The following is a 20630-nucleotide window of genomic DNA, read 5'->3' as shown; positions in this document are numbered from 1 at the left end:
TCTGAAAGCTTGCTGAGAGTTTGATAGGGATTGCACTGAATTTTTAGATCAATTTGGGGAGAATAAATATAGAGTCAAAAAAAGATTGAGTATTCTTTGGTATATGGGTCTTGTTTCTTAAATTTATTCCTGAATGTTTTTTTCATTTTGATGCTATTTTGAAAATTATTTTAATTTCATTTTCAGGTTGTTCATTCCTAGTATATAGAAGTATAATTGATTTTCATATATTGATCTTGTATTCTGTCACCTTGCTAAACTCCTTTATGTGTTCTAGTAGTTTTTTTTGGAAGATTCTTTAGGATTTTAATCATTTTTATACTTTCCTTTGGAAATAGGATTTGCTAACCTCTTCACTTTGCTGTAGGCAGAAGTCCCCACTCCTTTATTTGTTTTAAAGACTATATTAATCTTCTTTGCTGTTAATCACTCTTCTATTTGTAACTGCTTGTGGGTTGCTTTTTAAAGTCTGTGTGAATGACTGTCCTGAGAAAGCAATTAAATTAAAGATCTGTAACTGCTTTATATTATTATATAAGTAAGATAATTTGGTTATTTTTTTCAGGTTCCTCCCAACAAAATAGACTATGAATATAGTGAACTGATACTGTACCAGAATCAAGTGATGAGGGAGGCAGATCTATTTCAGGAATCTTTGGAACATATAGAAACATATGAGAAACAGATATGTGATAAACTTTTGGTAGAAGAAATTAAAGGTAAGTTGAACTGCTTTTTCTTTTTTATTGGCCTCAATTAAAGAAAAGAATAAAACCTATATACTTTATTATGTCCGAACACTTAAATGAGACTTACTATATATCAGGCAATGTTCTAAACACTTTATTATTAAGCCATTATTAATTAATGTAATGGCTTAATAATAAAATTAATGTACTCTTCATAACAACCCTATGATGTAGTTGTTACATCCATTTTAGAGATCAGGAACTGAGGAACAGAGAGGTAAGTGACTTGCCCAGAGTCACCCAGCTAAGTAATCTGGGTAGTGCTGGATTTGGGTGCAGGGATTTTGACTCCAGATTCCATTTTCTTAAGCAGTATGTTATACTGCCTTCATATTCAACCCCCTCCCCCAGTATTTATCTCCATATATAGTAAAATGAGAAGAGTAAATGACACTTGGGATCCTCATGAAAGCAAGATTCATTTATTTTCATTATGGGCTAATTAAGAAGACAGGATTCTGAGAAATAGTTTGTTAAGAATGTTTTTCAACAAAGTCAAACAAATTTTCTTTTTTATACATAGCTTTGCTCATCAATTACCCATTTCCTGAGCAACACCGTATTAAATAGAATGTCCATCTAAATAAATAATTAGTTTAAAACTAAAATCTCATGTAGTTGCAGGACTTCTAAAGCTTAAAAATACTAGCTAAGGTTTATTTACTCTTCTGTGTTTCACAGTATGGTAATTGCTTAAACTGCTTAATTTCACTTAATTTTTTAGCACCTCTAACATGGGTATTACTTATTGTCCCTTTTTATATTTGAAGAAACTAAGAGAGGTTAAGGACTTGCCCAAGTTGCCCCCAGCCTTTCAGGAGGTAGAGTTAATTTCTAAAAATATCTTTCTGACTTCAGAGCCTTTCCTTTTTTTTTTTTTTTTAATTTAAATAGACTTTATTTTTTAGAGCAGTTCTAGGTTCACAGCAAAACTGAGTGGAAGGTACAAAGATCTATATACCCTCTGTCCCTGCGCATGCACAATTCCTCCTACCCGCACCCCCCCTCCCCCCAAGCCTGTAGTTTACATTTGGGTTCACTCTTGGTGTTGTATACCCTCTAGGTTTTAAAAAATGTATGATGACATTTTACGTACTACCATTGTAGTATCATACAGAGTAGTTTCACTGCCCTAAAAATCCTCTGCTCTGCCTGTTTCTCCTTACCCCCAACCCTTGGCAACCAGTAATCCTTTTACTGTCTCCATAGTTGTGCTTTTTACAGAATGTATTAGAGGTGGAGGCATACAGTATGTAGCCTTTTTAGATTGGCTTCTTTCACTTAGCAATATGCATTTAAGGTTCTTTCATGTCTTTTCATGAGTCCTTTTAACTGCTATCCTCTACTCTTGTGGAGGAATGGGGCACGATCATAGTTCTTTTTTTCTCCTTTTATTATTTTTTGAATTCAAGTATAGTTTAACGTACTGTTTATGGTTTTAACTAGTAAATGTTTATGTGTGTTCACTCTGTACCAAGTAGTGTGCTGACCATTTTAAGTACATTATTTCAGTTGATTATCATAAAAACAGACTGATGTAGTTGATATTTTGCAGGTAAGGAAATGGAAATTGGAAGTTTTGTAAGTTATTCAAAGTCATAGAGCTAGAAAGTGGTAAAACTGGTAGTTACACCTTGTTGGTCTTACTGTAGAGCTTGAGTAATATACAATATAATAAAATAAATAGTAAAATGATATATATAATAATTACTGTAATATGATGATGATGGACGCTGAGATAGTATGTATGACTGAAGACATTTCAAAGGGTTGTTTGAAACAGATTCTGTAGGGAATGGGAAAGCTTAGGGATAGAAAGTTGAGATATATTTTTTGAGATTCTGCCTTTTATCTTGATTAGGTGCGCTTTCCATTTTATCTGAGAAGTTCGTTATTTATTTATTTTGGCTGCGCCGTGCGGCTTGCAGGATCTTAGTTCCCCCACAAGGGATTGAACCCGCGCTCCCTGCAGTGGAAGTATGGAGTCTTAACCACTGGACCGCCAGGGAAGTCCCTATCTGAGAAATTTAGATTCTCATTTCCCATACCCACTTTCAATTTGTATGGCTTAGTAAAAGAAATTGAGTCTTAGAGGTGACCCACATGTAAACATGGTTTGTGTAGTTTCTTGCTGTGAAGTAGTATTTAGTGTTATTGTTTTGTGAGTTAAACTTCTCCAGTTTTAGTGACCTGGAAAGGACAGTAAGAGAATTGAATGGAGAATTGTTTAACATAAGAATTGATTAGGAAAAGTACATTAAAAATCTTGCAGTAGGAAGGCAGGGATATTTCCTTAGAATTATTTACCAATCTATATATAAGGTAACTTTAGTTACTTTAAAGGGTGTACAAAAATGTGCATAATACAAAGATTTTTTACTAACAAGTTAATATCATATATATGGTGTGGGAGGGAGCCGAAAATGAATGTTAGTATAATAGAATGTGTAAATGAAGGTTCATTTCTGAAGACAAGCTGTGAATTAATCTATGTTTAGTTATTTAAACTGCAACAAGCCCTAAAGGGAAGCACCGTACAGTTGTCTTTCATAAACATCTATTATACTAATAATGCTTAGTGAAATCTCTGGGATTAGAAAGGTATTTAATGTTTAAGCAAAATGAATGTGACATTTAAACTTAATTTTAGGGGAAATGCTGTTGAAATTGGGACGATTAAAAGAAGCGAGCGAAGTATTCAAAAACTTGATTGATCGGAATGCAGAAAATTGGTGTTATTATGAAGGCTTGGAAAAAGCTCTACAACTTAGTATGTAATAATTTTTCTCCTACCTTCTCTTAGCTAGTGTTTTTTTTTTTTTAATTAATTAATTTATTTTTGGCTGTGTTGGGTCTTCATTGCTGCGCGTGGGCTTTTTCTCTAGTTGTGGTGAGCAGGGGCTTCTTTTGTTGCGGAGCACAGACTCTAGGCGTGCGGGCTTCAGTAGTTGTGGCTCATGGGCTCTAGAGTGCAGGCTTAGTAGTTGTGGCGCACGGGCTTAGTTGCTCCGCGGCATGTGGGATCTTCCCGGACCAGGGCTCAAACCCGTGTCCCCTGCATTGGCAGGCAGATTCTCAACCACTGTGCCACCAGGGAAGCCCTTAGCTAGTGTTTGAAGTATAGTAAAATATAAAGTTGTAAGAATATTTGAGAATGCATATTTTTAGTTTTAGCATTCATGTTTCCATTTAGGAAAATTACAGGTTAAACATGGGAGTGAAAATGAATTCAGATATTTTTATATTTAAGTGATAAATGCTTACAGATTATTTTAGGTTTCTTGATCCATTAAAATGTTACTAATTTACACTAACTAGAGTGGTGGGGAAGAAAATAGGCATTCCTCTTCTGGGAAATGTCATAATTGTTTAGTATTTTTAAAGAATAAGAGGACTGTTAGTGTCAATCTCTAAGAATAAGAATCGGGCCAAAGAAATGTTGCTGAGAGTATGTTGTATATAGCATCAGCATAAAAACAATTCTTTTACTTTCAAACTAGGCTAATTTGTGTAGAATAAATTGTATACATCTTCTTTTGAAATTTGATAACCTTGACTCTTTTCAGAAATCTAGAATATTATTCTAAATTTTCCCTAATATTCTCATAATTAAATATCTTTAGGAGCAGTTAATATTGCTAAAATCATATTTAGTCATGGGTAAGTAAGTATATGGCTGAAATAATTATGAAACTAATATGAAATAATTATGAAACTTGAAGGTGTTGAAACAGCAGAATTTTTAAATTTAAAAAGTATGGTAAGTAGGTAGCTACCCATATTCATTAATAGTAGGAAGAGCTATGAGAAAAATTTATTTGTTGTATCTTAATCACTTGTATACATGAATCCAGGTTTTCTGTGTGTATTTAAAATTTAATATCACAAATTATTAAAGTTCCTTAAATAATTGTTTTTAAGAAAATAATGAAAATTAAAATATTGATTAGATCAATAGTCTGTCTTTAAAAAAAAAAAAACAGGACAAAAGTCATGTGTCTGCAGGTTGGAAATGTGAGATAACTGATTTTTCTTTAAACTACCAGTTACTGGCATGTTAATCCCTTAACTGCTTTAGTAAAATGAATGTAATATGTTCCATATATCAGGATCCATGCTTACTATAAAATATATTGATTATAAAACGAATTCGTTTTTTAGGTTCCTTAGGACCTTTTCTCCCCCATGGTAGGTTCTGGAGCTCCAACTTGTGACTTCAAATGGGGCATTGAAATGGTTTGGTTTTTGTCTCAGTGTAACTACATTTATAAGACTTGTTTTATCTGGTAGTGGGAAAATGTTTTTTATACTCATAGTTTGTTTCATTCTCTAAGATTAGGTGTAAATATGAGAACTGCTTTTTAAAAATATGCAATAGGCTTCTTGTAAATTTTAGTATAAGGGTCCTTAATATTTCATGAAGTCTCCAAATCATTAACAGAACGTGAAAATAATTTTTCACATATCCCAGTTTTTAAAATTAAACCACATTGGAGTTCCAGAATGTATTATTGGGGGAAGGAAGGAGTCTAAACAAAATTGGACTTTACTTTTTAAAGTGCTGTGTTTATAATCTTGATACTGAACACTACATTTACTGTGGCTTGATTGCTAGCACCAAGGGTTATTTTTATAATAATTATATTTCTGTGGTCTGAATTAAAATCCACCTAGAACCTTATAGTTTAAAAATGGGTTTGCTTTTTCTTAAAAATTCTGCTGTAAATTATCTTATTGCTTATGTAAAATAATGCATGTGATCTCTCTTTGTAACTTATGCAGGATATTATTTTAGAATAATAGACTAGACCCAGATCCGATTCTGCAGATTGTTACTGTAGTTTACATATAGATTCTGTATTTAGTACTATAAAATTAGGTTGGTCTTGACAGGGAAGATACAACTTTCTTTTAGAAGTATATTTTATATCATAATCTTTGGGAGAAGTAATTGCCACTTTAAAAGTCTGTTCTAATGGGGTTCTTTTTTTTGGTATCTGGACAGGGATATGAACTAATGGAGTTCTTTGTAATAGAGTTTCATTGAAGATTTTAAGTGTCAAATCTCCTTAGCAACTTAGTTCATCTTTTAAAATATTGCATTCATGACCCTAAAACTATTGCTTCTTTAAGCCTATTAATAGGCGTTATAGACTTTTGTTGGGTTTATGTGGGTTATATTGGGGTAGAGGATTTATGTAAGATACGTTATAAGGAACATTTTCTTTTTCGTGGGTTGTGCATGCAGGAATATCAGAGAAGTGCAGTGTATCTTGAGTCTGTCTTGTGTGTATATGATTAGAGTTGGATGTAGACTCTGTTGTGGTGAAATTTTGGTTTTCTCTGGACTTTGGGTTTAAAATGGTGATTTAGTGATTATTTCATTGCCACAGAGTTTTTAATGTCATTCTACAAAAATTGAGAGCAGCTTTAATACTGATAATGTGATTTTTAATTTATAACATAATTTTTAAAGTTTATTAGCATTTTATCATAGATAAAAGTTTTGATGCTTTGAATCTGACGCATATTTACTGATAATAGGCACTTTAGAAGAGAGGCTTCAAATTTATGAAGAAATTAGTAAGCAGCACCCCAGAGCAATTTCACCTAGAAGATTACCTTTGAATCTTGTCCCAGGTAATATTAGGATATCTTTTGTAACACTAATAATTACTTGTTGAAATTACTCAACACCATTCACATTTTAAAAGCTTGTTTCTGGAATAGAGTTTACATCTACACCAGTCTCGGGGGTGGGCGAGATCAGTTATTTATTTGTTATGCATATGTTGTTAAGAGTATTTACGTTGTTAGCTTTATGTTGGTTTTAAGTGTCAGAAGTTATTTATATAACATTGTTTTTCTTATGTGACTTTAAAAAGTAAACAGCGTATTTAGAAGGTAAATTAAATTCCTTAGAATTGATGACAAATTATATGCGAGGTATTGTGATTTAAGTGGTAGAAGTTTTGACATTCTAGATCTTCCTTTTAGGACATAAATTCAAAGAAAGAGTTGTGAGCTCTTTGTGCCCACCACAGTGTTAAAGAATATCACCAATGCTGTGCAAGGCCCTCTCTCCTCAGAGTTGATTGCATTCTTGAAATTTGCCTTTTATCATGCTATTGTTTTTGTAGAGCTCCATGTATTTTGTATCCCTAGAAATAAAAACGAAACCCTGCATTTGTACTTTATGTAAATTGGATCACTGTGGTATGTATTCTATGATTTGCTTCTGTTTGAACAATAGTATATTCATGACCTTGACCTGAGTTGTAGCATGTAGTTGAACTCATTTGCTATTGAGCTTATAGGAAGTAAAGAGTATATTAGCTCTTCAGTTAATGACTTTGTTGATGATTTTATGCAAAATTGTGCCTTTTTCTTAAAGTCATCTTTTATTTTTAGTTGTAAGTGCTATATATTATGAATTATTTATTGGGACTTTTGGCATGTCTTTTGATACAAGTCAGACCCTAGAATGCTAGTATAACTTAAAAATCTCTATTCTAGGCATGGGGCGAGGGGGGGAGTATATTTTCTAATGAATTCTCATTTACAATGGAAATATTTGTTTAAGTAATTGTGTTATTTTCTTTTTATCAAAAGATTAATGGAAATTAAAAGCTTTTTATTTGACTGACTTTAAAAATACATGAAATACCTCTTAGAAGTGTATTGGATTAGACAGTAGATACAAATTTATTTAAAAATAAATAAATAGTGCCTTTCATTTATGTAAATGATGAATAGTATTCTGATCCTCCCTGTTTTGTTTCGGCTTTGGGAAGTGGGCAGATTTCCTAATGTTTTCCAGGGAACATTAAGTCCCAGTGGATGTTAATAGGCTTGGTGGGGAGGACGCCTGTGTACTGAGATGTTCTTCAGTCACATGAGTTTGGGAAACTTTTGGTTAAACACAACAATCAGGCTTCTGCAGGACTTCCTAGAACTTTCAGTATATGTGTTGTGAATTTCCAAAGTGGGATGTACTGTGCAGAGAGGAGCATTTCCCTAGTAAAAGCGTTTTCTGGAAGATGCTCGAGCTCACATTTCTGTATCTCCTTTTTAAAAAAAATAACAGCCTGTTGAAATATAACTCACATACCATAAAATTCAGTTTTTAAAGTGTGCAACTCCGTGTTTTAATGTGCTCAGGGAGTTGCACAACCATCATCACTCCCAGGTTTCAGGAAATTTTCGTCACTCCAAAAAGAAAACTCATGTCCATTAGCAGTCACTCCCAGCCCCCAACCCCTGAACCAGGCAACCACTAACCTAACTTTCTGTACCTGTGGACTTGCTGGTTTTGGACATTTTGTATAATTAGAATCATACCATAGGTGGCCTTTTGTGTATAAGGTAGGAAGTATATTGTTACTGAAAGATAACCTGGAGCCAGTTGTTGAATGTGAAGTGTGATTTAGGTTAAAGTGGAATCATTCTGGACCCTCTAGGACATTGTCTTTGAAATGCTAAAAGGATCTTTTTACAAGCTAGGCCTCAGTTGAGGGGTCTTGATGGCTTGGGCTTCAAGGTCAGCATCATTTGAGGTTCTAACATACATGTATTTACAAAGCTCTGGGGACCATATATAAAATTGTGCAACTACTTAATTGTACCTTTGCAACAGCTGAATACTTCATGAAGTTTTTTTGCCTGTTTAGAAATATTTTTATGTGTAATAAGAAAGGTATCTTAGCATTATCAAAGGCAATAAGATCTTTTTCAAGAAACATGATGGAATTTGAGAATGCAAGTTTTGAAAAAGGCTTACTGGTTTTTAGATAAAAAGGTTTATTACCTACAGATTAGTGAACAGCCAAAGTCCTGGGGAGATTCTGCAACAGCCTGAAATATTAAGTGCTGTGAAAACAGTAATTTTAAAAATAACTAGTTTAATTCATCGTGATCTATTAGTCTTCACTGGCCAAGGAGGGAGAAAGAGGGAAGGAGATAACCCAGAGTATTAAATGAGAATGCTAATCACATTTTGCTCCTATTTTATTTTTGTTTCATTGGATTGTTTTTATTTTTTATTGAGATATAGTTGACATACAATGTTTAATTTTAAGGTGTACGGTGTATTGATTGATACATTTATATATTCCAATATTATTATCACTGTAGTGTTAGCTAACACCTCCATTAGGTCACATGATTATCATTTCTTTTTTGTAGTGAGAACATGCACCATTATTTAGAGTAAATTCCCAGGTTATCAGATACAGTCTGATCTTGCTGTTTATGTTCATTATTTCAGTGGTGGGTTTTGGGATATCAATTTTTATGTGAATCTGTACTACATTTAGTGCAGAATTAGCATAGCATCTCTGTAGTCAGATAACTTGTTTTACAAGCTGCAGTGCTAAACAGGCACATAATGATTTTTTTTTAAATTTTAGAATTTTATTTAGTTTTTTATACAGCAGGTTCTTATCAGTTATGCATTTTATACATATTAGTGTATATATGTTAATCCCAATCTCCCAGTTCATCCCACCACCACCAGCCCCTCCCCACTTCCCCCCTTGGTGTCCATATGTTTGTTCTCTACATCTGTGTCTCTATTTCTGCCCTGCAGACCGGTTCATCTGTACCATTTTTCTAGGTTCCACATATATGCATTAATATACGATATTTGTTTTTTCCTTTCTGACTTACTTCACTCTGTAGGATAGTCTCTAGATCCATCCATGTCTCTACAAATGACCCAATTTCGTTCCTTTTTATGGCTGAGTCAGGCACATAATGATTGATAGCTTTTTTTTTCCCCCCTAAAGGAAAGACTATAGGGGTACTAAAGAATTATTTTAAAATAGTTAGGAAGAAGGGAGGTTATTTATTTTTGTGAAACAGTTTTTCTTATATGTAAAGAAAAAAATTTTGAGATGGGTAAATAGTAAGTAATTTTGGGATATAGTGTGTGACTAAGCAGTTGAGTAGCTGGGTAGCCTTCTGGTTTAGACAGTGCATTCATACAGTTCTGAATAAAAGGGTGCAAAACAGGTTTTAACTGAAAAATCTTTTCTGTGTCTCTGTCCTCTGGCCACCAAGTTTACTTCCCCAGAGACAGCCACTGTTACTAGTAGATGGTTTAACTCTTCCAGAAATACATTGTGCATATACAAGCAAAAGTATGTGTTTGAGGGTTTATGTATAGTTTTCCTTTTTCCTCCCCCTTTTGTACAAAAGTAACATAGATTGTTCTGCACCTTGTTTTCCTTTTCACTTAACTCTGTATCTGGAGTTCAGTCCTATATCAGTATATAAGACCTTCCTCATTCTTTATCATAGCTAGCTGCACAGTTGAAATAAAAGTTTAATGGGAGAAGAGGCTTTCAATGTAGTGGATACTTGAGAGCTGAGTACATTGTCTTTTAAGTAAAATTGCCAGTATGATCTGAATAGATTGAGAAAGTTGAAGAGGAGTTCAGAGTAGCCTCTGACATGAAGGTAAAATGCATGTTTTCTCAGTAGATGATAGCAAATGTGGCAACTTAACTATAGAAATACAATAGCTGTCAGATGTCAAGGTGTAAATGATAGACAACATTTATTGAGTGGTTACTGTGTGCTTATGCTATATACTTTTCATCTTGTGTGAGTCATGAAAGAGTACTCTTGAGGCTGGTGGTGTTACCGGCATCTTACAGTGGAGAAATTGAGGTTTTTAGTGGACAGTGTCACACACGAAGTAAGCAACAACATCCCTGACTGCCTGCCACAATACTGTTAACTTTTGCTTTATATCAGAGGAAGTGCTGGAAAGATTTGATCTCTGAAACTTTTTGATTTTTAAGGAAGTAATGATGTATATTTAACCCAGAGTGAAATTTTGTGCAGTCTTGATAATCTGTGATTTTCAAAAGATTATATACAGAGTATACCGAAGGAACACAAAATACCACTCTGGGTTGAATATACATGATTACTTCCTTAAAATTCAAAAATAGTTTTAGAGATCAAATCTTTCCAGCACTTACTCTGTTATAAAGATTAGAGATCATCTGAAAACAGTCTTCGTAGTAAGTTGAGGTAACAAATATTAGATAAAATTTTCACTCAATATTTAAATTTCTCCTCTTAATTTTTATGACATCTGTAATATGTTGGGTATGCATGTTTTGTTCAGTAGTGTCAGTCACAACAAATAAAAATAACCAGTTGGGTTGTTGAGTATTTTGGTAATATGTGATACATAAAGAAACCTTAAGAAAGGTCATTTCAGTAGTCTTACTTTAGCTTAAAACATTCATGACATATATGTATCTTTTTTTTTTCTTTTGAGTGGGCAAATCCATGTCCTTACATATTAACCCTTATTGTCAAAAAGTTAGAGCTTTTGTATTTAAAATTAATTTTTTTCAATTTTTTCTGCTTTTAAAAAGTGACGCTGAAACTTTTTGGTAAGGGTTTAGCAATAACAGGAGATTTATTTACTTGATGTTACAAATAGGGTATTTATTTAATTCTAATGTTAGCATGCCTCAGGGCTCTGTCTGATGTCTTATGGATGTTATTTTACTTATTGTCTGTCTCACCCACTAGAATGTTAATAATTTCCATGAGGGCAGAATTAAAAAAAATTTTTTTGCTTTAATCACGGCTATATCCTGGATACCTGGAACAATGCCTGGCACATAGTAGGTGCTTGATTAGATGATTGTGGAATGAATGACTGTTGAAGTAAATCACTAGTTGATTCGGAAAACATTTGTACATACCGTGTTAGTGTTTAAAAAGATATTTTGACTGCTACTTAAATATAGTGCTGGTTACAGTAGAATCCTTATACAGTTTGCAGAGTGCCTTCTGAGATGTAGGATTGAGATAGTAGGATTGAGCCTCTGCTGGTCAGTGAGGTTAGGAAAGGTACTTCCTATGGGGACTGTATTCAGAATAGATAGTAGGTTACTTTTCCTCAACGCTGCACAGTCATTTTGTTTACCTATCTTTTGAAGTGTTCCTTGAAGATATTTTGAATCTACATCTAGGGAAAATACACTTGCCAACCGAACCGAGATATTTGTTGTTATGCTTTTTGGCGGTAACAGATAATGCTGACTGACTTTTGGGGTTTAAACATTGGATAGGGGAATCATTGTTTCTGAAGGAGTTTTATTTTTATTTATGAAATAATTTTGTAAACTGTTTGCATCAGTCGAAGTATAACAAAGTACACTTTTGTTTCTAGGTGAAAAATTTAGAGAACTAATGGATAAGTTCCTGAGGGTTAACTTCAGTAAAGGCTGCCCACCCTTGTTTACTACTTTGAAATCTTTATATTACAATACAGAAAAGGTAAAATTTGGTCTTTATTCAATTGTAGTCTTTTTACTAACTTAATTATTATAGAAAGATTTCCATGTAAATAATATGCTATGATTCAATCATTTTCTCTATTCTAGTAATGGTGTGCACCTTAATCTAATAATAGATGAACTGAAATTTTATGCATGTACTATAAGTAGTATCAAAGGAAATGTCAATCTGAAATTTACCGAGTAAAGGGTTTATAAAAGCACTAAAATAAACGTTGTTGTTTTTAATGGGTATACTTGTCTAGTGGGATTTTAAGTTTGACCTATTGTCACCAGAGGTCTATATTTAACTATTTCATGATTAATTATCTATTATTTTATGGTATGACTGTGGATTTTTAAATTTGTTATGTTTGCTTTTAAAGTTAGAGCATGGAAAATTGTTACTGCAACAGTAAAATGCCATTTGGTGCTGTTAGTTTTAACTAATAGGCTACATTTTAATGTAGTTTTAACTAGTTTTCGAATGAAGAGAATCACTTTATGCTTTTTTAAATTAGGAAATAGACTTGGTTTTATATTAGAGAGATAATTAGAAAATTAAAAGTTAATAGAAAATAAGTTATACTTCTATTTCCAAGCATTGCTTCTTATTTATTAAGGTCTAAAATCTTGTGTTCTTTTCTGTGATCAGTTTTTGAAAGTTACTAGTGGATAAGGAAAAGATTTTATTAGAAATGCTAAAATATTTTTAGTTAAACCTATTTCACTTCATGTTTATTTAGTTTTGACCCATAATTATTTGTAAATTAGTAATAATTGTGAATAATAAAATATTGAAAAAAGTCAGTGTTAGGTATAACTGATTGACACTTTCTTCCTTTGGCAGCAGGTTTCATAAACTAAAAGGGACAACTGATAATATCTAGAGGGGAGTGGCTGAGGATGGCTAACAGAACTTCTGTACTCTGTTCCTACCATTGGTGCACCCAGTCTCCTTGCCAATTGGGCAGATCCCCACTTCGGGAAAGAGACCTATAGTACCCGAATAGTAAAAAGTGTCATTTACATTAAAACAAACAAACAAACAAAACTTACAATTATTTAATGTCTGTAGTATGCTTTATTTGATTGCAATGGTACTGCTATCGATTTTTTTCTGCAATTGATTTTTTTCTGTTGATTTTTTTTGATAGTGATTGATTCATATGAAAACATGTAGCAGTGCCTACCAGTAATTTTTGTAGGTTATTTAAATTAGCATTTGCCAAAATTCTTCTCTTACTCATTTAGGCAAGGGTGACAGAGAAGAAAGATGAGATAAAATGTCGGAAATAATAAAGAACATGTATGTGAATGAGAATAGAGTAGTGCTTTTGTAACACTGTCTTACAGCAAGTACTGAAGACAGAATTTGTTCCTTACAGAATTCCTTACAGAATTTGTTCCTCTTAAGCTATCACTGGGCTTTCACTGGCTTTCTCAGTTTTCATAAGAGGCATAGACTTAAAAAAAAAAAAATCCCTCCAATATTGATCGAAAATTACCATCTTAAAGGTGTTAAGCATTTGTTGGTATTTTATTTTTTAAAGCTTGGAAATTGTGTTTTTAAAGAAGGCAGTGAGAATGCATTCATCTATATGGGAACCTTTGACATCTCTTTAGTGTTAATTTTTGAGCACGCAACAGGAATGTTTACCATGTGTTTTTGAGAATTGAATTAAACTGCAGAAAATTGAGTTTAAGTTGTCAGAACTTAGTATAGTGAGAAAAAATGTACAAGTATGGGAAATCCTTCTCAAATCATTTTGGTCACATATTTGTGATTACTCAAGAGGGCATTTTAAAATTTGCATATTTCTAATCCGCAGTGAGTCCTGTTTTTAGCTAAGGGCTGCATTTTAGCTCTCGAAGGATTTCAAAGAGTTAAGGCCGATAAACAATTATAGTTTCGTAAACTTCCAAGTCTTAAAGAATACTGCATGTCAGGTACCATGGAAATAAAATTATCTTTTGAAGTTAGCTTAGGATATAGTACAAGTGTCAAAAAGTATTTAAAAAATGTCTCCAGCATTTTAAATTGTGAATTTTGACCATAAATATTTTGGTTTTTTCCCCCCAGCAATTTCACAAGCACTTAATGTGTTATGTAGTCTTCAATATCTTCTTTTTAATGACAGCATAGTCTTTTATCAAAATCATACCTCCAATTGAACTTTGATTTTCAAAGTTTTTGCAGTTAAAAAAGTATATCTTTGTACACATAGCTTTACTTAGGATTTTTTGTCTCATAAATTCTCAGAATAAATGAATGGGTAAAAGGTATGAACATTTTGTTATTCTTGTAAACATCAATTTGTATTGCCACTACCAAAGTGTGTGAAAGGTTCACTGTGCCCTCACCAGCATTAGGCAGTGTTAAATATTTTCTTTTCTTACGTTTGCTTTTCTAATGAGATTTTTTTTTTAAACATAAAGAAGCCAAAATTTAATGTAACCAGATTTACTGATCTTTATTTCTATTGTGGAAGTTCACCTATTGTTTTAGAAACAGTTTGGAAAGTCCTCTTCCTCTTGAGCAGTGCTTCTCAAGGTGGGGCGGGGGAGGGAATTTTGTCCCCCAGGGGACATTCTGCAATGTCTGGAGATGTTGTGGTTGTCAGCGTGGTGGGTGTGCTACTGATACCTAATGTGGGTGGAGCCCAGGGACGCTGCTGAACACTCTTCAGTGCACAGGACAGCCCCCCACAGCAAAGAACCGCGTCACCAACGTGTTGGGCTGCGTTATTCTAGGGGCTGTCCTGTGCGTCACAGGATATTTGGCAGTGTCCTTGGCCTCTACCACTTAGACGTCAGCAGCTTACCCCCAGTATCTTTGTTGTTCTGTTAATAGCTTTATTGAGATGCAGTTCACATACAATAAAATTGACCTATTTGAAGTTTACAAATTCACTGATTTTTAGTATATTCAGAGTTTTGCAACCATCACCACGGTAATTTTAGAAAATTTTCATCACCCGAAAAAGAAACCCCATTCATATCTGCCCGCCACACTCCCCCAATCAGGCAGCCACTAGTCTTCTTTCTGTTTATGGATTTGCCTATTCTGAATATTTCATACAAACAGAATCAAACAATATGTGGCCTTTTTTTCTCTAGCTTCTTATACTTAGCATAAATATTTTCACCTATGTGGTAGCATGAGTACTTCATCCCCTTTTATGTCCAAATAATGTCCAGTTGTATGGCTATACTACATTTTATCTATCAGTTGATGGACATTTTGGTTGTTTGTACCTTTTGGTATGAATAATGCTGTGAACATTTGTGTACAAGTTTTTGCATGTACATGTTTTCATTTCTCTTGGGTGCATATACCCGGGAGTGGAATTGCTAGGTCAAATGGTAACTCCATGTTTAAACTTTTTTTTTTTTTTTTTTTTTAAATTTATTTATTTATTTATTTATGGCTGTGTTGGGTCTTCGTTTCTGTGCGAGGGCTTTCTCTAGTTGCGGCAAGCAGGGGCCACTCTTCATCACGGTGCGAGGGCCTCTCACTATCGCGGCCTCTCTTGTTGCGGAGCACGGGCTCCAGACGCGCAGGCTCAGTAATTGTGGCTCACGGGCCCAGTTGCTCCGCGGCATGTGGGATCCTCCCAGACCAGGGCTCGAACCCGTGTGCCCTGCACTGGCAGGCAGATTCTCAACCACTGCGCCACCAGGGAAGCCCCATGTTTAAACTTTTTAAAAACTGTCAGACTCTTTTCCAAAGTACCTTCACCATTTTACATTCCCACAAGCAGTGTATAAGGATTTTGATTGCAATACAGCCTCACCAACAATCCACTTGTTATTATATGATATTTGATTATAGCCATCCTAGTGGGTGTGAAGTGGTATCTCCTTGTGGTTTTCGTTTGCATTTCCTTGATGACTGATTATTTTGAGCATTATTTCAAGCGCTTGTTGGCCATTTGTATATCTTCCTTGGAGAAATGTCAGTTCAGGTTCTTCGCCCAGTTTTTAATTGGGTTATTTGTCTCTTCATTATTAGTTGTAAGTTTAAAAATATATTCTAGGTACAGGTTTCTTATCAGATACATGATTTGAAAATATTTTCTACCATTCTGTGGATTGTCTTTCCACTTTCTTGAAAGTGTCTTGATGAAGCCCATTTTATCTTTTTTCCCTTGTGTTGCTTGTGCTTTTGTGTTGTATATAAGAAACCAATTTCCAAATTCGGGGTCATGAAGATTTACACATATTTACTTCTAAGAGTTTTATACTTTTGGTTCTTACATTAAAGTCTTTGATTCATTTTGCGTTCATTTTTGTATATGGTGTGAGGTGGGAGCCCAGCTTCATTCTTTTGCATGTGTTTGTCCAGTTTCCCAGCACCATTTGTTTTTTTTTTTTTTCCATTGAAAGTCTTGACAGCCTTGTTGAAAGTAAATTGATCATAAATGTGAGGGTTCATTTCTGGACTCTCATTTCTGTTCCACTGATCTGTATGTCTGTCCTTAGGCTAGTATCACACTGTCTTGATTACTGTAGCTTTGGGGTAAATTTTGAAATTAGGAAGTGTGAATCTTCCTACTTTTTTTTTTTTTTTAATATTCTTTTGACCATTAAGGATTTATTTTATTTCCATTTGAATTTTAGGATCAGTTTTTCAGCTTCTACAAAGAAGCCAGCTGGGATTTTATAGGGATTGCATTGAATCTGTAGATCGCTTTGGGAAGTATTTCCATCTTAACACTATTAAGTCTTTCAGTCTATGAACATTGGAAATTTTCCATTTATTTAGATTGTCTTTTAATTTCTTTCAACAATTTTTTTTGTAGTTTTCAGTTTATAAGTCTTATACATCTTTTGTTAGATTTATTCCTAAGTATTTTATTTTTTTATGCTATGCTAGATGGAAGTATTTTCTTTTCTTTTTTTTATTATATAGTTTCAGGTGTACATCCTGAAACTTATATAGGGCCAATTATAATTTGACATCTGTGTACAGTATAAATTGTTCACCACTAGAAGCCTACTTACCATCCATCACCATACAGTTGACCCCTCTGCCGCACCTTCGCCCATTTCACACCCACCCCCTAACTGCCTTCCCCTCTGGTAACCACTAATCTGTTTTTTAAAATTTTTTTTAAGATTCCACATATGAGTGCAATCATGTGACATTTGTCTCTGTCTGATTTATTTCACTTAGCATAATACCGTCGAGGTCCATCCATGTTGTTGCAAATGGCAAGACTTCATTATGGCTGAGTAAATAGTCCACTGTATATATACACCACATCTTTATCCATTCATCCATTGATGGACATCTAAGTTGTTTCCATATTTTGGCTATTGTAAATAATCCTGCAGTGACCATAGGTGTGCATCTATCTTTTTGGATTAGTGTTTTTGTGTTCTTTGGATTGGAATTATTTTCTTAAAGTTAATTTTCAGGTTTTTTTATTGCTAGTATATAAAATACAGTAGATTTTTGTATATTGTTCTTATATTCTGTAACCTTGATGAACTTGTTTATTAGTTGTTATAGTTGGTGTAATGAATTTCTGTCATCTGCAAATAGAAAGTTTTATTTCTTCCTTTCCAGTTTGTATCCTTTTTATTCATTTTCTTGACTAATTGCCCTGTCTAGAACCTCCAGTCAATGTTGAATAGAAATGATGAGAATTGACATTTTTGTTTTGTTCTTGATCTCAGTGGGAAAGCATCTAGTCTTTCTCCATTAAATATTGTGTTAACTATGGCTTTTTTTGTATATGCCCGTTATAATGTTGAGGAAGTTCCCTCCTACTCCTAGTTTGCTGAGCATTTTTATTGTGAAAGGGTGTTGGATTGAGTCAAACGGTTTTTCTTTGTCTATTGAGATGATCATGTGTTTATTATTTTTATTCTGTTGATATTGTATATCACATTAATTGATTTTCAGATGTTAAACAACCTGGCATTAGTGGGATAAAACCCACTCGGTTGTGCTGTATAATTCTTTATATATGTTGCTAGGTTCAATTTGCTGGTATTTTGTTAAAGATTTTTGCATCTATATTTCTAACAGATACTGGACTGTAGTTTTCTTGTGATGTCTTTGTCTGGTTTTGATATCAGGGTAATAATGGCCTTATAATGAATCGGGAAGTGTTCTCTCCTGTTTTTTGTTTTTTTGTTTTTTTTTGAAAAGTTTGTGAAGATTGGTATTGGTATTAAATATTTGGTAGAATTTACCAGTGAAACTATCTGGGCTTGGACTTTTCTTTGTGGGTAGTTTTTGATTACCTGTTGAAACTCTTTACTTGTTATTGGTTTATTTATATCTTCTATTTCTTCTTATTTGGTTTCTGAAATTTGTGTTTCTAGAAATTTGTCCATTTAAGTTATCCAGTATTGGCATATATGTTCATCATATTCCTTTATAATCATTTTATTTCAAGTCAGTAGTAAGTAATGTCTCTTCTTTCATTTTTAGTTTTAATAACTTGAGTCTTCTTTTTTTCTTGGTCAGCCTAGCTAAAGGTTTGGCACTTTTGTCAGTCTTTTCCGAAGGCCAAGTTTTGGATTTGTTGATTTCCCCACCCCCCTTTTCCATTTTATTAGTTCCCAAATCTGACCTTTATTATACCCTTACTTATGCTGGTTTAGGTTTAATTTGCTCATCTTTTTCCAGTTTTTTTTTCCTAACATGTGCTTAGTGTTCTGTATTTTTGTTTTTTACTTTGCAGATTTAATCGATGAGAAAAATGTTTTTTCTAAGGATAAAGATCTATATTTGCACAGAAAGATACTGAGTAAAATCAGTTTTTATTTAATTTTAGTTCAACTGTCAAGGCTACAGTATATACATTAAAAAATATTGTTTTAGTGTTTTAAAAGAAACCAGAATGACCCTAAATAAGAGGTGGAAATTAATTCTGGGCTTCCATTTTCACCTATAATGGAAAGTACTTTGCAGTTTTGATCTGTAGCTATTCACTGTGTCAGACTGTTGAGTGAAGGCAGTGAATCATCAGGGTTTGCGTGGGTTGTTACAGGTGCATTTGATTCCATTGAAGCTGGACATCAGTGCACAGGTGCAGTGAATATGAGTCAGAACATGGAAATTGAGTACTTGACGAGACTGACTGGATGAAGCATAGATGTCTCAACAAAAAGTGTATGGGTGTCCATACACAGGAAGGGAAGGTAGGCTGTTTCCCAGAGGACATTTTTTTGTGTTAAATCTGCCCATACTATGAAAATATTCCAAGATCCTCGTTCAGTTAAAGAACGTGTAGAGGTATGTGTGCCCTTTAGAAGCTGGTGACAGTAGGCCCAAAGAGTTACAAAAAACTTGGCCTGTTCAGTGAAGAAGGAGAATCATCATGAACTTCATTGGAATATTTCTACGGGAAGTACTAAATTGTTTGGCCATTGTTAGTGGGAAACAACTATAATTTGTTGGTGGAGGTGGTGGGTAAACTAGATTTTGATCCTGGAATATATTATCTGTAAGGTATCTTTGGTTCTTTCTTTATTTTTAATTAACTCAGGCAGATATAAAATTTGAGTTTTGTATCTGTTCACTACTTAACTGTAATTGTGAAGGTAAGTTAGGAAAAAAAATGAAGCTAAACATCATTGTAAAAATGGCTTCACAGTTAATAGTCAAGCAAAATGATTCTAAAAATGCTTCATTTCATATATACTTTTGGAAAACTAGGTGTTTCAGAAGGTGATATAGGGGAGTAATTGGCAAGGAAAGCAAGAGTTTGATTTGTATTTCAGGGCAATATAAGGAATTTTTTTTCTTAGATGCTCTAAGTAATAGAAGGACTACATTAAGAATGTTTCTTTGTGAGAATCCTGGATTTCTCACGGAAAGGAAAAAAATGAGTCAATAACAATTCTATCTTTAAAAATTCCAGAAGGCATTATTTGCAGCGGTAACAGTATCAGAGTTAGTATTTTTCAGACATGCTGATCAACAGTTAATGGTAATTGTAATGATGTTCATGAATTCATTTTTTGTTTGTTTAAAAACAGTTAAATTTTGGGAGAAGAAAATAAAAGCAAGTATTGGGTTGGCCAGAAAGTTCTTTTGGGTTTTTCCATAACATCTTACAGAAAAACCCGAACAAACTTTTTGGCCAACCCAATACTTTTCCTAGGTATTCCTATACCTAGGAAGGTATCACAGTACAGTATAATGTCTGCTGACATTTATTAATCCACTTCACAATTTTTGCCAAATCTACATAACACCTATAATGTTATTTTAAAAATATTTTTCAGTAAATTTGGTTACTTTTTTTTGTTTTTCGTAAAAACTACAGATTTGTGCTAGTATAGTTTTTATAAAACACATAAAATTAAAATCTAACTTAAAAAGTTTCAGTTGGTGAATTAGCTGTAATCATCTCTTGTTCCACCGTGGGCACCACTCTTTGGGAAATACTGGTATAGGGAAAGGAGCATTGCTTTGGAATCAGGCCTGGTTTGGAATACTGACTCCATCACACATTTGCTTGAGCAACTACCTGAATCTGTTTCTGGATCATAAAGTTGGGGAAGATAATACTTAAGGAGTTGCTGTGTTCTTTAATTAAATGATAAAGTT

The 20630-nt window shown here is 33.7% G+C and overlaps 1 protein-coding gene across 9 annotated transcripts in view; it reads left to right on the top strand.

The window, feature by feature from the left end:
* NAA16 (N-alpha-acetyltransferase 16, NatA auxiliary subunit) overlaps positions 1-20630 on the top strand; it is a 68809-nt gene that overhangs the window by 16148 nt on the left and 32031 nt on the right. For 6 of the 9 annotated variants that reach the window (XR_009498653.1, XM_059902712.1, XM_059902710.1 and 3 more), the window contains 4 exons: positions 566-719; positions 3400-3519; positions 6294-6389; positions 11950-12056. Coding sequence is in view for 8 of the 9 variants with exons in the window: in XM_059902712.1 (XP_059758695.1) it covers positions 566-719; positions 3400-3519; positions 6294-6389; positions 11950-12056 (477 nt within the window). In the remaining variant the exon portion in view is untranslated. The remainder of the gene's footprint in view (positions 1-565; positions 720-3399; positions 3520-6293; positions 6390-11949; positions 12057-20630) is intronic. The other 3 variants (XM_059902711.1, XM_059902716.1, XM_059902713.1) reach the window with 3 other exon arrangements.

This window comes from Balaenoptera ricei, chromosome 18, assembly GCF_028023285.1.
Source record: "Balaenoptera ricei isolate mBalRic1 chromosome 18, mBalRic1.hap2, whole genome shotgun sequence".
Lineage (NCBI taxonomy): Eukaryota > Metazoa > Chordata > Mammalia > Artiodactyla > Balaenopteridae > Balaenoptera > Balaenoptera ricei.
Note: the sequence above shows the minus strand (reverse complement) of the source record. Positions and strands in the feature narration are given on the sequence as shown.